The sequence below is a fragment of the Patella vulgata genome, chromosome 1, assembly GCF_932274485.2.
Source record: "Patella vulgata chromosome 1, xgPatVulg1.2, whole genome shotgun sequence".
Taxonomy (NCBI): domain Eukaryota; kingdom Metazoa; phylum Mollusca; class Gastropoda; family Patellidae; genus Patella; species Patella vulgata.
Window position 1 is genome coordinate 51,280,845 of NC_065879.2, and position 15,906 is coordinate 51,296,750.

The 15,906-nt window shown below is 37.0% G+C and overlaps 1 protein-coding gene across 1 annotated transcript in view; it reads right to left on the reverse strand.

The window, feature by feature from the left end:
- LOC130010740 (uncharacterized) overlaps nucleotides 1-15,906 on the reverse strand; it is a 171,969-nt gene that overhangs the window by 22,690 nt on the left and 133,373 nt on the right. Inside the window, exons 6-7 of the mRNA XM_056098733.1 lie at nucleotides 13,898-14,190; nucleotides 13,452-13,659 (exon numbers count right to left, since the gene is read on the reverse strand). Of these exons, the coding sequence (XP_055954708.1) occupies nucleotides 13,452-13,659; nucleotides 13,898-14,190 (501 nt within the window). The remainder of the gene's footprint in view (nucleotides 1-13,451; nucleotides 13,660-13,897; nucleotides 14,191-15,906) is intronic.

Below are 15,906 nucleotides of genomic sequence, written 5' to 3' on the forward strand. Positions count from 1 at the left end.
GGACGCGACCAATCTGGATTTTCACACAAAAGAGGTGCCGTTATCATGGTTAAATTACGAACGGGCTACGATGAATAGCACACCCCCACCCCCTACAATATACATCATGTATTACCAGTAGGTTACAAGGGATTCTATTAATTTTATTTACGATAAAACTCGGGATTTAAAAAAATGTGGATATAAGAGATAATTAAATTTTTGAATCGGTACAGACTTAAAGGTTGGCGTATGCACCGTGTGAAAAGAATACTTAATCATCAGTTCGCAGTTGACATATTCTGTTAAAATCATTCGTTGAACTGGTGGTGATATTTTTTTTAATTTGGCACAAAAATCATCCCTTAAATCGCACCATGCTCCTTTAACTAATGCATGCTTTTTTGTCAGGCAATTTCCTTTGTACTCTTTGATGTGTTCTCTTTGATGTGAGTAATTGTCGTCTCATCTGTTACTATAATAATCTAAATTCTGTCCGGACAAGATTCCATTTATAAGAACTTGTTGTTAGGTGTTTTAGTGAAAGCGTCTTCGATAAATTACTATTTGTTTCTGTGATAATTATTGGAAACCGAACAGGATTATTTTTAAGGATATTTATCGTCTACTGTATAAATATGGTAGGCAGTTTGTGCGTTGCATTTATAAGTTCAAGTATAAACCAGCGGCTGCCAGGCAGTATACGCCCACATTTTCGAGAGATGGATAGAAAACAAGCAAAACGAAAGTGATTTTTCCTACAATCAAGGGCCATAATTCAGGAAATTACAATTCGATATGCGCAAATATTGAAAGGAATCGAGATCTTTGGGTTACCAACTTACATTTCAAGTTTCAACAAAATCGGATTAAAATTGTGACCTCTATAGGGTCCACAACCTTGATATACCATATTTTTACGCTATTTGAGAACGAACGGCGGTCATTTTGTCTGTCAATTTTCACGAAATTCGAACTCAGCCATCCTTAGGGTGTAACGGTGATATAATAATCCGTTTTTTTAAATCGGATAAAAATTATGACCTCTATAGGGTCCACAAGCTAAAAGCGCGATTTTTCGTACAATCAGGGGCCATAATTCAGGAAGTTACGGTCCGTAATGCGAAAATATCGAAAGGAACTGAGATCTTTGGGTTGTAAACTTACATTTCAGGTTTCAACAAAATCGGATAAAAATTGTGACCTCTATAGGGTCCACAACCTTGATATACCATATTTTAACACTATTTGAGAACGAACGGTGGCCATTTTGTCTGTCAATTTTGGGCCAATTATCACGAAATTCGAACTCAGTCATCCTTAGGGTGTAACGGGGATATAATAATACGTTTTTTTAAATCGGATAAAAGTTATGACCTCTATAGGGTCCACAAGCTAAAAACGCGATTTTTCGTACAATCTGGGGGCATAATTCAGGAAGTTATGGTCCGATATGCGCGAATGTCGAAAGGAACGGAGATCTTTGTGTTATAAACTTACATTTCAAGTTTCAACAAAATTGGATAAAAATTGTGACCTCTATAGGGTCCACAACCTTGATATACCATATTTTTACGCTATTTGAGAACGAAGGGCAGCCATTTTGTCTGTCAATTTTGGGCCGATTTTCACGAAATTCAAACTCAGTCGTCCTTAGGGTGTAACGGTGATATAATAATACGCTTTTTTAAATCTGATAAAAATTATGACCTCTATAGGGTCCACAAGCTAAAAACGCAATTTTTCATACAATCAGGGGCCATAATTCAGGAAGTTACAGTCCGATATGCGCGAATATCGAAAGCAACCGAGATCTTTGGGTTATAAACTTACATATTAAGTTTCGTACAATCACGGGCCGATTTTCACGAAATGCGAACTCAGCCATTCTTAGGGTTTACCGGTGATATAATAATACGGTTTTTTAAATCAGATAAAAATTATGACCTCTATAGGGTCCACAAGCTAAAAACGCGATTTTTCGTACAATCTGGGGGCATAATTCAGGAAGTTATGGTCCGGTATGCGCGAATGTCGAAAGGAACGGAGATCTTTGTGTTATAAACTTACATTTCAAGTTTCAACAAAATTGGATAAAAATTGTGACCTATATAGGGTCCCCTACCTTGAAATACCCAATTTTTACGCTATTTGAGAACGAAGGGGGCCATTTTGTGTGTCAGTTTTGGGCCGATTTTCACGAAATTCGAACTCAGTCATCCTTAGGGTGTAACGGTGATATAATAATACGTTTTTTTAAATCGGATAAAAATTATGACCTCTATAGGGGCCACAAGCTAAAAACGCGATTTTTCGTACAATCAGGGGCCATAATTCAGGAAGTTACGTTCCGATATGCACGAATATCGAAAGGAACCGAGATCTTTGGGTTATAAACTTACATTTCAAGTTTCATCAAAATTGGATTACAATTGTGACCTCAAAGGGTCCACAACCTTGATATACCATATTTTCGCGGAAAATAATCCTCCGCGAATTTTATATTTTAGCAGACTTTTATCCTCCCAGAATCTCTCTAATTCCGCGGAGTGTATATGAGAAAAACGCCCCGATTTTTGAGTGGAAAAAAAGCCCACAAGGACTAATTTCATACTTCCGCTCGAAGTGTACTGTATATACTGAGCGCCATGAAAAACGCATCACTTTTTTTTCTCAAATAATTTTATTACTAGGTGGTTTTGTATGTATACTATGAACTATTGTTTCACACAATGCTTCCAAATTCAAAAAATATCGGCCTGTGTGCACAAAAAAAAATTGCACGAGATGCACATGAAAAACCCAATATTCACGTGCAGCATTGTGTGTGTGCCCTTTAAAAGCATGTTTTCAACTTAATGTGCAGTACATGAACTGTGAAACGTCAATCTGTCGTAATTTGTTGTTGGACGTGTGAAGGAATCGAGCTATAGATGCCGAGACTTACTGAAAATCAACGGAATGAAGCCATGGGAATGTCCAGGGCTGGCATGTCTACACGTGCTATTGCCAGACAATTGTCATAAGTCCACTATTCTAAGGTTGGTGGAACATGTTCGAGTTACTGGATCAACACGTGACCATCAACGTCCTGGTCCACAACGCGTTACAACCCAGGCTCATGACCGCTACATCCGGGTCACTCATCTGCGTGACAATTCTGCCCAGCGACTCGAACAGGTGCAGCAGTCGTCGGAAGACAAGGACCAGTAAGTGCCAACACATAAGACGTCGTCTAAGGGAAGTAGGACTCTGTGAACGCAGGGGTCTCGATAACTTTTCGAACTTGATTAGCAGAACTGCTAATCAAGTTAGATAAATTCAGGCAAATTGATTAGCAGTGTCCAGTTTTGATTAGCAGTGTGTGAATGTCCATTGACTACAATTTCGAAAAACTGTGAAGTAAAATCTATCTGTTGAATTTTGCAATATTATGCAAAGGTTTATTCATTCCCACTATTTCAAAGTTATTGTTAAAAATATTTTAATATCTGCTCATTGCTGTGTATCCTCTCTCATGACACGTAGTAGGCCCATCGGAATAATTTCGATGACATTTCTGGGTTGATTCGTCTTTTGAACATTAAATATTTACAATCATGTCATTTTTTGACATAACAGCCATTCACTAGTCAGTGCTGATATCAATCAAATAATATTTTACGTGTCGATGCATCAGGATCTAACATCGATACTTGCAATGCATCGGTCATACATCGGAAAAATTGACAGACTTTATCCTACAACTACGAAGATCGCTGTTGTCGATCGAAAATTCCCTGCTGCAAATATCCGTTATAAATTCGTCATTTAGTATCCGCATTAATACTGGTGCCTATCTTTGTTATACATTCCATAATATCTATCCCATTTTGTGAAGAAAATCAATGGATTATTTTTATTTTATCAAAAAAAAAAACGTCTGTCATTAAAAAAAAAAAAAAAATCAGGGTGATGGAACTCCACGCATATAGGGGGCGCTAAAACTTTGCTTTTACCAGTAATAGATATTAGATTCCAGATGATCGTGACTAAACTGGCGAAGAAATGTCGAAAAATCGTTATAAAAACTGTCCACAACTCTTTACAGTTAAAAAGGGGACATAAAATTGTCCATGTGAGAAAGAAAAGAAGCAATATTTATGATTAGCATTTGTGCGAATCAAGTTAGCTATTTTGTGGCAAATTGATTAGCAACTGGCAAGAATTGATTCGCAAACTGCGATGCGAACCCGGTTATCGAGACCCCTGCGTGCACGACGACCTTATGTTGGAGCTATCCTCAGGGATCATCACCGTCAGCGGCGTTTGATATGGGCTCAAGGACACCAGACATGGAGAAGAGTAGACTGGCAAAGTGTGCTCTTCAGTGATGAGAGTCGCTTTCATCTTTATCACGCTGATAGCCGTCAACGTGTGTGGAGACGTCTTGGGGAACGTCTTGCAGACTGCTGCGTCTTCGAAACAAATCGATGGGGTGGGGAAAGTGTAATGGTGTGGGGAGGCTTCACACATACATGCCAACCTGAGGAGATTGAAAATCAGAATGCCTTGTATTGAGGGTAGGCTTGAAGGGCGTGGATTTTTTGAGAAATTAGCACCTATTTAAAGCAGTACCTTGTATTATTTGATAAATAACAGCTGGTGATTTAGGTCCATGCATCTGAGTTTCTTTTACCTATTTATATACGAAAGTATGCATATATGCTTTTGGTCATTTACAATACCACCGTAATACCACCGTAAGCAACACATAAATCACTCCTACAGACTAAACAAAATGCGAATTCGTCGCCTCTACGCGAGGACATAATGGTTCCTGGAAATTCTTTGCCGTAAGTTTCCCGGTATTTTTGTCTGACATTTGTTTTGGAAGCCATTTTGTTTCTCTTGACGACCGACACGGAAGTAGAAGTCGTAAATTATTTATACTGGGTTTTATTAGGGTTTCACACTGCATAGCCAGTGTGAAACACTATTGTTTTGTTCGGATTATTATTCTTATTAAGCTTTCATATGTATTACATATGAAAGCTTATTGTTTTTGTTAAGATTATTAAGCTTTCATATGTATTACATATGAAAGCTTATTGTTTCTGTTAAGATTATTATTATTATTTTTTACTTTTGTGTTTTTCCTGCCAATTTTATATCTCAGAATCTAACCATGGGATCTTTCTGAAACTTTGACCTACCCCCAAAAGAATGGGTGGTGGCTTTGGAATAGGTAAGTTTTCAAAACGTTTTACACATCCGAAATCACCGAATTTTACGAACGAATGCATTTGACCTACATTGCTGTAACTTTGGGACTTTTTGACCTATTTTACTAAAAACAAATTCTTTGAGTACCTTGAATCATTTACTTCAAATCTGCAATTTCAGATTTTCGCATTTCAAAAATTCGTCGCTGTGATTTCGAACCGGAAGTTAAAATCAACTTGACAACTTCTTTAATAGTTGCACGATTTTCATGAAATTCAGTATGTCAGTAGATCTTACCGATACAACTTGAAAAATGTCATTAGAAATTTTCTGTATTATCTCCCCTTGATGAAATAAAAGATCAAAGTTTTAAAAAAAATCGACGAAATATAGGTCCGATTGCCTTGAAATTGTATTTCTTTACTAGTTACGACACTACTGATTCGTACACAAAAAATGGAGTTTGTAGCCCAAACCGAAAGTGCCACCATCTTGAAATGTGAAATATCGCTAAGGCTTTTTTGATATTTTACTTACAGACAAGGGGATTATATTTTCCAAATCCCTGAAGGAAAGCCCATAAAATGTAGGCAGTAGAATTTTGATTTAGGTCAACTGATAGACGCCATTTTGAATTGAAAATGAAAAATAGTGAAAAATCCACATTAATGGGCTTGAAAACATACACAATTGGTTGTGACTTAGAGAATGTGTCTCCTATTACCGAAATTATTACATTTCAGGATAGCCTGGATCATGGTCGAATGTTTGGTATTTGAATATTTCAAAAATTCGAATTTCTCCTTTGATGTTTTCCGTGCCGACAAGGTTGTTTTCGAGTTTAGCTGGTTTTGATTTTGCGCATGCGCTACACAGGAACCAACTGTACCATGAGTACTAAATTCCGGCGAGCAACTTTTCACGTTGGTACCTAGGCACCCTGAAAATTTCAAGGTGATAAATGCATTCGTTCAAGTCGTTTGTTCTCGTCACCTGCCTCTCGTCAATTTACGGCTTCCTAGAGGGGAAAAAAGTGGAATTTCGCCGTGACACCGGCACCAATTGTCCGAAAACCATGAAATTTGGACACAATACGCCCATTACCACCACGGAATCTGTGCTTTACCCCCATTTTTATCCCATTAAAAAAAAAAGAGTTTTAGCAAAAAACGATTTTCAGAATTTAATATTGGTTTTAACCCTGTAATACCCAGACATGATATACATATTATTATAATCCCTATGAAATATTTTAATTATTTACTGCTATAATATGAATTATCACTTATTTCCCGTTAAATAAATATCGGTCACCGGGTGCAGCAGTACAACTTCAAGGACCCTGGCCTCAAGTCAATTTACGGCTTCCATGAGGGGAAAAAAGTGGAATTTCGCCGTGACACCGGCACCGATTGTCCGAAAACCATGAAATTTGGACACAATACGCCCATTACCACCCCGTAACGATGTATCGACACTAGAAACCGAAATCGCCTATTTTGACCTTTTTTGACTGCTGAGGCATCCTTCCGGTGGTCCAAATATCTGGAATTTCTAGCGGTTGGCTGCGCCTCGATGATACTTATCACATATTAAAATGAGAAAATGTTCAGATATCAAGAACAATAAAAATTAGATAAAATACGGCAATTTTTTAAGCAAAAAAACTTTGATGGTTGGGGGTGGGTTTTGAATTTATTTTGAACGTTCTCAGAATCCCCCACTCTTCTATTTTTAATATGTGATAGCTAGAATCCCAAGGTACATTCTGTGCAAATTTGAAGGCAATCGGACCACAGGAACGTTGCCTGGGCAGAGCAAATCAACCCGGTCGTGAAAATTTTGTGCTATGATCGCCATGTTAGATCCATCTGAGTCCCGGATCCACCGTCACCTACCAAACCACTCCGAAATATACCCAAAATCCCAAAATCGACCATAATTTCCTTTATTTCGTGCACGCGCCACGCTGGAACCAAAGGTACCATGACTACCAAATTCTGGCGAGGAACTTTTCACGTTGGTACCTAGGTGCCCTGAAAAATTCAAGGCGATAACTGCATTCGTTCAGGTCGTTTGTTCTTCACACTGTTCCTGCCGTTCGGCTTTTTCCGCCATTTACGGCTTCAGTAAGGGCGAAAAAAGAGGAATTTCGCCACGACACCGCCGCCGATTGTCCGAAAACCATGAAATTTGGACACAATACGCTCATTACCACCCCCGGACTCTGTGCCTTACTCCCATTTTGATCCGATTAAAAAAAGAGTTTTAGCAAAAAAAAAAGATTTTCGGAATTTAAATTTGGTTTTAATTAATTTTGAAATTGCAAATGCAAAGGGACCTTATCACTTCTTCCGTATGTGATTGCTATTAGTACTATACACATTGTCCTTAAAAGACATTTTGTTTAAAATGACCGCAACACAAAAAACCGAAATCGACTATTTTGACTTTATCATATATTAAATATTATTTGCATGCGGTTAATTTTATACGTCCACATTGAAATGTGGTCGTATATTGTCGTCGCCCACGTCCGGCCGGCTAAAGTTAATATCCGATTACTTTAAATTTATACACAGTGTTTAAGGTCATGAGACGAAGAAGCCTATAGATTTTCAGCGATTTCCGATAATTACTGTCAGAGTTATGGCCCTTGATCACTTGAAAAAATCTTGTGGACGCTGTAGAGGCTAAATTTAGTATCTGATTGACTTTAAAGGAGCTAAATCGCTAATATTTGAGACCTAGAAACTGATCCAAATGGGTCGCAACGCATATAATAATGTTATCTGATTGTATATAAACTGATTTACATTCAATTGTTTCCGTTTTGACTCTTAATTTCAAATCAATTTCAAATGTCCAGCGAAATACGCCATGTGTCTCAACCCTATAGTAATTTCAAGCGTCTGGTTATTCCAGTCTATTGCGCAGGCTCCCCAGTTGAATATGTCTAGCCTCGTTCTTTCTGGCCACTTGTTGCAAATGACGCTAAAACGGACTATAGTACACGATTCGTGTACCAATGGTAAAATGTTTATTTTGTCTTAAATATTGGATATCAGAAGCCTGTCTTTTCCTGGTAAGATCACAACATCAATGTTGATTTGAATTGACAAATAATTCGTATTTTCAACGTGTAAGACTTTGGATGATATTGAGTTAGAGACTTAGCTACTCTAAATTTATACACAGTGTTTAAGGTCATGAGACGAAGAAGCCTGTTGATTTTCGGCGATTTCCGATAATTACTGTAATAGTTATGGCCATTGATCTCTTCAAAAAATCTTGTGGACGTTCTAGAGGTTAAATTTTACTAATTCTTTTTTCTTTGAGTACCTTGAAACATTTACTTCGAACCGGAAGTTGAGACCAACTTGACAACTTCTTTAATAGTTGCACGATTTTTATGAAATTTAGTATGTAAGTAGACCGTATAAAAGCGACTTGAAAGATGTCATTAGAAATGTTCTAAATTATCTCCCCTTAATGAAATTAAAGATCAAATCTTTTTTAAAAATCGACGAAATATAGGTCAGATTGCCTTGATTTTTTTTTCTGTACTAGCAAAGAAAGTACTGATGTGTACACAAAATATGAAGTCTGCCAATTGAACCGGAAGTGCCACCATCTTGAAACGAAGACAAAGAAACAAATCGAGTTTACTCAAAACTAGGTCATTTCAGAACTAACTTATCGTTCAATTTCCTTTCAAAAATTTGCATCCTGTAGTCTCTTCAGCAGTGGGAGAAAACCGGAGGACCGGGGAAAAACCCCCAAACTTGGATCAGACAACCCTACTCCTTGTCCATACAACCAGGGAATCAAATAAAAAATACGTAATGTCATTTTTAACAAGGTCAAACCAATTTAACATTTTCAATGTCACCGGAAATGACGTAATTTGGGCAAAAATTGTATTTATAACCTTCAAAACCAGTAATTTATTCAAATGAGTCTTATTTGTTATTTGTTTAAAATTTTGATATTTGATTCCAATCAACTAATAGAATGAACCCAAACGATCATATAGATATCACAAAATGGTTTCTAACTTGTACAGTTGCGGAGAAATTCACGATTTTCAACAGGTAACTTTTCAAGGTTTTTGGTTCATAAAAGTGTCAATTATTATTCGATTTTCATAAAATTAGATTTTCTACAAGTCACTTTTCAAGGATTTTGGTCTGTAAAAGTGGCAAATATTATTCGATTTACATAAAATTTTCACCATGTGATGCCTTATGCTATTTCTGATTTCATGAAACTAATTTAACATTTTCATTATCACCGGAAGTAATGTAATGTTGTCAGGATCACTTACATGTAATGAATGTATACAATGAATTGATATTGCCGGATTTGGTTGATTCTGCGTACATTTTATGTGATGTGTGCAATGCTTAAATGGAAACCTGTTTAATGGTTTCATCGGTACCGGAAGTGACATATGTTCAAGGGTAACGGGGCACTTGTGAAACCCGTCATTACTGCGTCGCAGTTCTAGTTTATAATTGTAATTTGTTTTTTTCACACATGGAAAACAGCTTGAAAACATTATTTATCAAGTCAGAAGGAAATATGGCTAAGGAAGAAGCAACAACGTTACTGGCAACTAACGGTAAACCCGCCGTGTACTGTACGACTACGAGTGTATGCGAGAATGGGTCCGCGTAGCAAATAATATCCGCGAAGCAAATAATATCCGCGAAGTATGCAAATTAGGCACGGCCTATGACAAAATAACCACATGACATTTTAATCTCGATTAGTCCAGACACATTAGCTTATTCCATTTTATATTAATAATAATCGAGAAAACTGGAGACGTGTTTTTGGCTATTTCCGTCGTTTTACCGCGAATTATGCAAATTAGACACGGCAAATGACGGAAATAACCACATGACATTTTGATCTTGATTAGTCCAGACATAATAGCTTATTCCATTTTATATTAATAATAATGAGGAAAACATGACACATGTTCTCGACTATTTTTGTTGTTTTACGACTCATACTACGATAAACAGTATCGCCATCAGATTCACAACAAACAGCGAGAATGCCGAGACAGTCGTCAATGTAAAAATAAAACGAGAGGGATTTTATTAATCAAAAAGGTCAGGTAGAACGTGTCTGGGATGAGATTGGACGCCGTCTGTATCGGAGACCACAGATGCACACCATTACTGCTTTAGATGCTGCTCTTGTCCAAGAATGGAACAATTTGCCCCAGGCCTTCTTTCAAACATTGGTAAATTCCATGCGACGTCGCTGCACAGCGTGCGTAAGAATCCGTGGAGGACACACGCGCTACTGACATCTGTGTCGTACTTTTGGTTTTGACCCTTCTGACTTTGTACCGTTGATTACAGATTAAACATCCATAAGTGTACAAATGTGTTGTTATTGATGTGTTCCCATTTGAATATTGTTCACAATAAGAAGCAAAATAAATAAGATATGTTTACAGGATCATTTTGTTATACGAAAAACTAAGTGATGCCTTTTCCATGGCGCTCAGTATAGTATCAAAGGCAGCACCAAGGTCCAAAAGAACTAGGTACACAGCTAGATTCTTATCCAGTGCCAGGTCAATATTGTAGAGCTGTCTCTGTGCTGTGACCTTGTATGTAAGCAGATTGAAGCGATTCATATAAATCATTTTCAGACAGATAATTTGAAATTTGAGAAGCGATAACCTTGATGATGAATGGCAAGTTGGAAACAGGTCGGTAATTCTTACACAGCTGAGGATCAAGGTTTGGTTTCTTCAACAAAGGTGAAATCAGAGCTGACTTTAAGCATACAGGAAGAGTACTAGTGATTATAGAATGATTAACAATGCCAGTAATGATTGAACTTCCAGTACTTTCTCCTCTTTCAGAAGCCAGGTTGGAAGAGAATCAGAACAAAATCTCGCAGCACGCCCATGTTCATCAGTTGATGATGGAAGCCGTCAAGTTTTATCGGATGTAAGCGACTGAACAATTTTAAATAAATCATGTGGTTGTGAAGATGATTATTTATTATTATAGTAGCTATTCTTGGCAGATCTGATCATATATTTGTCGCTTATGACCAGAACAATATTAATGAGTAAGATAGGTTGCCAGGCAACGTAACATACGCCCACAGCAGCTAACTCTTCCGGGTTGTCACATATTTTTACTTTTTTCGGTAATGAAACATTTATAATACATTAAGTATTGTTTAATGGTCGAGAGCGAGACATTAAGTAATATATTGTAACAACAAGAGGACCGTCAGGTCCGAGTGTTTTTACAATATATTACGCAATGTCTCAGCTCGAGACCATTAAACATCTTAAAATACAGACACTCCGCACGTGCGTTTACAGTGAAATACGTCACTCGAGTCTAATATTTGACAAGGTACGATTGGCAAGTTGCCCGTACGATTATTTGAAATAATGGTACGCCAACATCAAAGGGTGACATCACATCTGTATTTTAAATTCTGAATAAGAGTAACAACTCATTAAGTAATTATCAGAAAACTATTAGAATTTGTTTGGTTTTTATAAAGTTTTGCCCCATGCTAACGTTTAGTATAGGAAACTTTTAACATCATGGATTTAGCTGTTCAAGTCATAAAAATTCATTGAAAATCAATATACTTGTTTGTCTCAAGACCTTACACTCTGTGTATGAATCTGAAGTCAATCGGATGATAACTTTAGCTTCTAGAGGGTCACAAGGTTTTTAAAAGTGATCAAGGGCCATAACTTTGGCAGTAATTATCGGAAATCAATGAAAATCAATACGATTCTTCGTCTCATGACCTCAAACACTCTGTATCAATTTAAAGTCAATAGCCTCTAGAGCATTTACAAGAATTTTTTAAGTGATCAAGGGCCATAACTCTGGCAGTAATTATCAAAAATCGCTGTAAATGAATAAACTTCTTCGTCTCATGACCTTAAACACTGTGTATAAATTTAAACTCAATCAGATATTAACTTTAGCCTCTAGAGCGTCCACAAGATTTTTCAAAGTGATCAAGGGTCATAACTCTGGCAGTAATTATCAGAAATCGCTGAAAATCAATAGGCTTCTTCGTCTAATGACCTTAAACACTGTGTATAAATTTAAAGTCAATCGGATATTAACTTTAGCCTCTAGAGCATTTACAAGATTTTTTGAAGTGATCAAGGGCCATAACTCTGGCAGTAATTATCGAAAATGGCTGAAAATGAATAAACTTCTTCGTCTCATGACCTTAAACACTGTGTATAAATTTAAACTCAATCGGATATTAACTTTAGCCTCTAGAGCGTCCACAAGATTTTTCAAAGTGATCAAGGGTCATAACTCTGGCAGTAATTATCAGAAATCGCTGAAAATCAATAGGCTTCTTCGTCTCATGACCTTAAACACTGTGTATTAATTTAAAGTCAATCGGATATTAACTTTGACCTCTAGAGCGTCCATAAGATTTTTTGAAGTGATCATGGGCCATAACTCTGGCAGTAATTATCAGAAATCGCTGAAAATCAATAGGCTTCTTCGTCTCATGACCTTAAACACAGTGTCGGATATTAACTTTAGCCTCTAGAGCGTCCACAAGCAATTGTGGACGCCGGACCGACGGGACGGGGGCGACGACAATATACGACCACATTTCAATGTGGGCGTATAAAAATGTAGTTATTTCCCTTTGAAATGGATTCTGGAAATAAGACTGAAATCCAGTTGACAGTAACAGTTTATTTCTTGTAGGATTTCTCATGTGCACAGAACTGCTTGTATAATGGCTTAATTCATGTTTTTGACTCTTGGTCTATATAATTTCAATATTCCACAATATTTGCTCTCATCATAAGCAGCCAACACTTCTTGGGTTGGAATTTTTACTCTGTGGCCCTGGCGTCACACATGGAATATCTTATGGTTTTTTTCTCACAAGTGACTACCTATAATTGTGTGATTATCGATATTTAAAATCTGTATTGATTATCGATCTTCAAAACGCTTTACATGCGAATGTCGGCAATATCGTATTTTCTGCCAGCCCTACTCAAGACCCCAATGCTTCCCGCCAAATTTGAAAAACATTCGTTAAAAACTATCAGAAATTTGCAACACGCTGAAAATCGATAGGGTTAGTCCTCTCATGAATTCATCGAACACTATAGCCTCTAATCACGTTCACACTGTTTTCAGAAAAGAGGGCACACTGTAAAAAAAAATTGACTTGTGCATACACTATTTCTATGACAGTAAAGTCTTGTAAATACTTACGGTTTGAAGCATTAGGGAAACGATTATCCAACAAATACTTATACTCTATGGTATCCAGAGAAGATTGTCCATTTTCATCACGGAATTCGAAATTCATTTCATCTGTATTATTATGGTACTTCAGACTTAGCATGGCTGTTGAATCATTTGTTGAACAATTTCCACCTACATCTGCATCATTTGCAATTTTCAACACAACTACTTTTCCCTGTTTTTACATAAAAATCGCAAGGTAAATATATACAATCTTGTTATTCTTTCTGCAATCAACTTAGGGATTATACTATATAAATATTATAAGGCATTATTGGAATGCTTTTTACATAATATATGCTTCAATGCAATTCAATAACAAATTTCCAAACAACATGTTGATAATGTACAATAGTTTTCTAAATTATATAAAATGTCTGTGTGGTAGAAACATGTAACGTGATGTGACTTACCACACCATCAGATTGGTTGTAAGTCACAAAAATACGATCGCTAAGTTCTAACTTGATACATGGTTCTTTAGTTGTGGCATCATTTAATGTAAAGACCAAAGATGGCATGGGGATGGTGGTAGATGGTGGTGTTACTGCTGAGGTTGCCGTACTTTGCTCAGGTGATGTTGCTGGTTTGTCAGATGAAGTTGGTTTGTCGGACGGCATTGTTTCGGCAGATGTTGCTGGTTTGTTGGATGTTGGTAAACCACCTGGAGTTGTATCAACTATATCAGCATTACATCGATTTTCCTCTGAAAAATATTAAAGATAGGTTGCCAGGCAACGAAACATACGCCCACAGTAGCTAAATGACCTCAATATTGTCACTCAACTGAGGAGGGGTGCATTTCCTTAATATTGCAGCGAACCACCTTCCAATAGATTACACAAAGTGACCCTGCAAATTTCAGGTTCATAGCTTCAGCCAAAATTAAATGCAAGCACATTCAGTTGAACGAAAAACCGCATTCTGTACATAGATCGCTTTCCATTGAAAAATGTCCTTTTATGCTTATCACAGTCTAAAATATACAGTTCTACTTGAGCTAACAAGCTGAAATTTGCATAGCCACGTTGGAATACATGTAGGATGATTCTCTGAAAATTTCAGCTTAATAGCTGCAATATTTAAAAAAACCAGGGGCTGCCAGGCAGGATATGCCCACATTTTTGAGAGATGGATAGATAAGCTAAAAAGAAAGTGATTTTTCCTACAATCAAGGGCCATAATTCAGGAAATTACAATTCAATATGCGCAAATATTGAAAGGAACCGAGATCTTTGGGTTATAAACTAACATTTCAAGTTTCAACAAAATCGGATAAAAATTGTGACCTCTATAGGGTCCACAACCTTGATATACCATAATTTTACCATACTTGAGTATAAGGGGCGGCCATTTTGTCTGTCAGTTTGGGGCCGATTTTCACGAAATTCGAAGTCAGTCGTCCTTAGGGTGTAACTGCAATATAATAATACGTTTTTTTAAATCGGATAAAAATGATGACCTCTATAGGGTTCACAAGCTAAAAACGCGATTTTTCGTACAATCAGGGGCCATAATTCAGTAAGTTACGGTCCGATATGTGCGAATATCGAAAGGAACCAAGATCTTTGGGTTATAAACTTACATTTCAAGTTTCAACAAAATCAGATAAAAATTGTGACCTCTATAGGATCTACAACCTTGATATACCATATTTTTACGCTATTTGAGAACGAAGGGCGGCCATTTTGTCTGTCAATTTTGGGCTGAATTTCACGAAATTTGAACTTGGCCGTCCTTAGGGTGTAACGGTGATATAATAATACAATTTTTTAAATCGGATAAAAATTATGACCTCTATAGGGTCCACAAGCTAAAAGCGCGATTTTTCGTACAATCAGGGGCCATAATTCAGGAAGTTACGGTCCGATATGCGTGATTATCGAAAGGAACTGAGATCTTTGGGTTATAAACTTACATTTCAAGTTTCAAGAAAATTGTGACCACTATAGGGTCCACAACCTTGATATACCATATTTTTACGATATTTGAGAATGAATGGCAGCCATTTTGTCTGTCAGTTTTGGGCCGATTTTCACGAAATTCGTATTTGGCCTTCCTTAGGGTGTAACGGTGATATAATAAAACGATTTTTAAAATCGGATAAAAATTATGACCTCTATAGAGTCCACAAGCTAAAAACGCGATTTTTCATACAATAAGTGGCCATTATTCAGGAAGTTACGGTCCGATATGCGCAAATATCTTAAGGAACCGAGATCTTTGTGTTATAAACTTACATTTCAAGTTTGAACAAAATCGGATAAAAATTGTGACCTCTATAGGGTCCACAACCTTGATATACCATATTTTTACGCTATTTGAGAACGAAGGGGGGCCATTTTGTCTGTCAGTTTTGGTCCGATTTTCACGAAATTCGAACTCAGTCGTCCTTGGGTTATAAGAATACATTTCAAGTTTA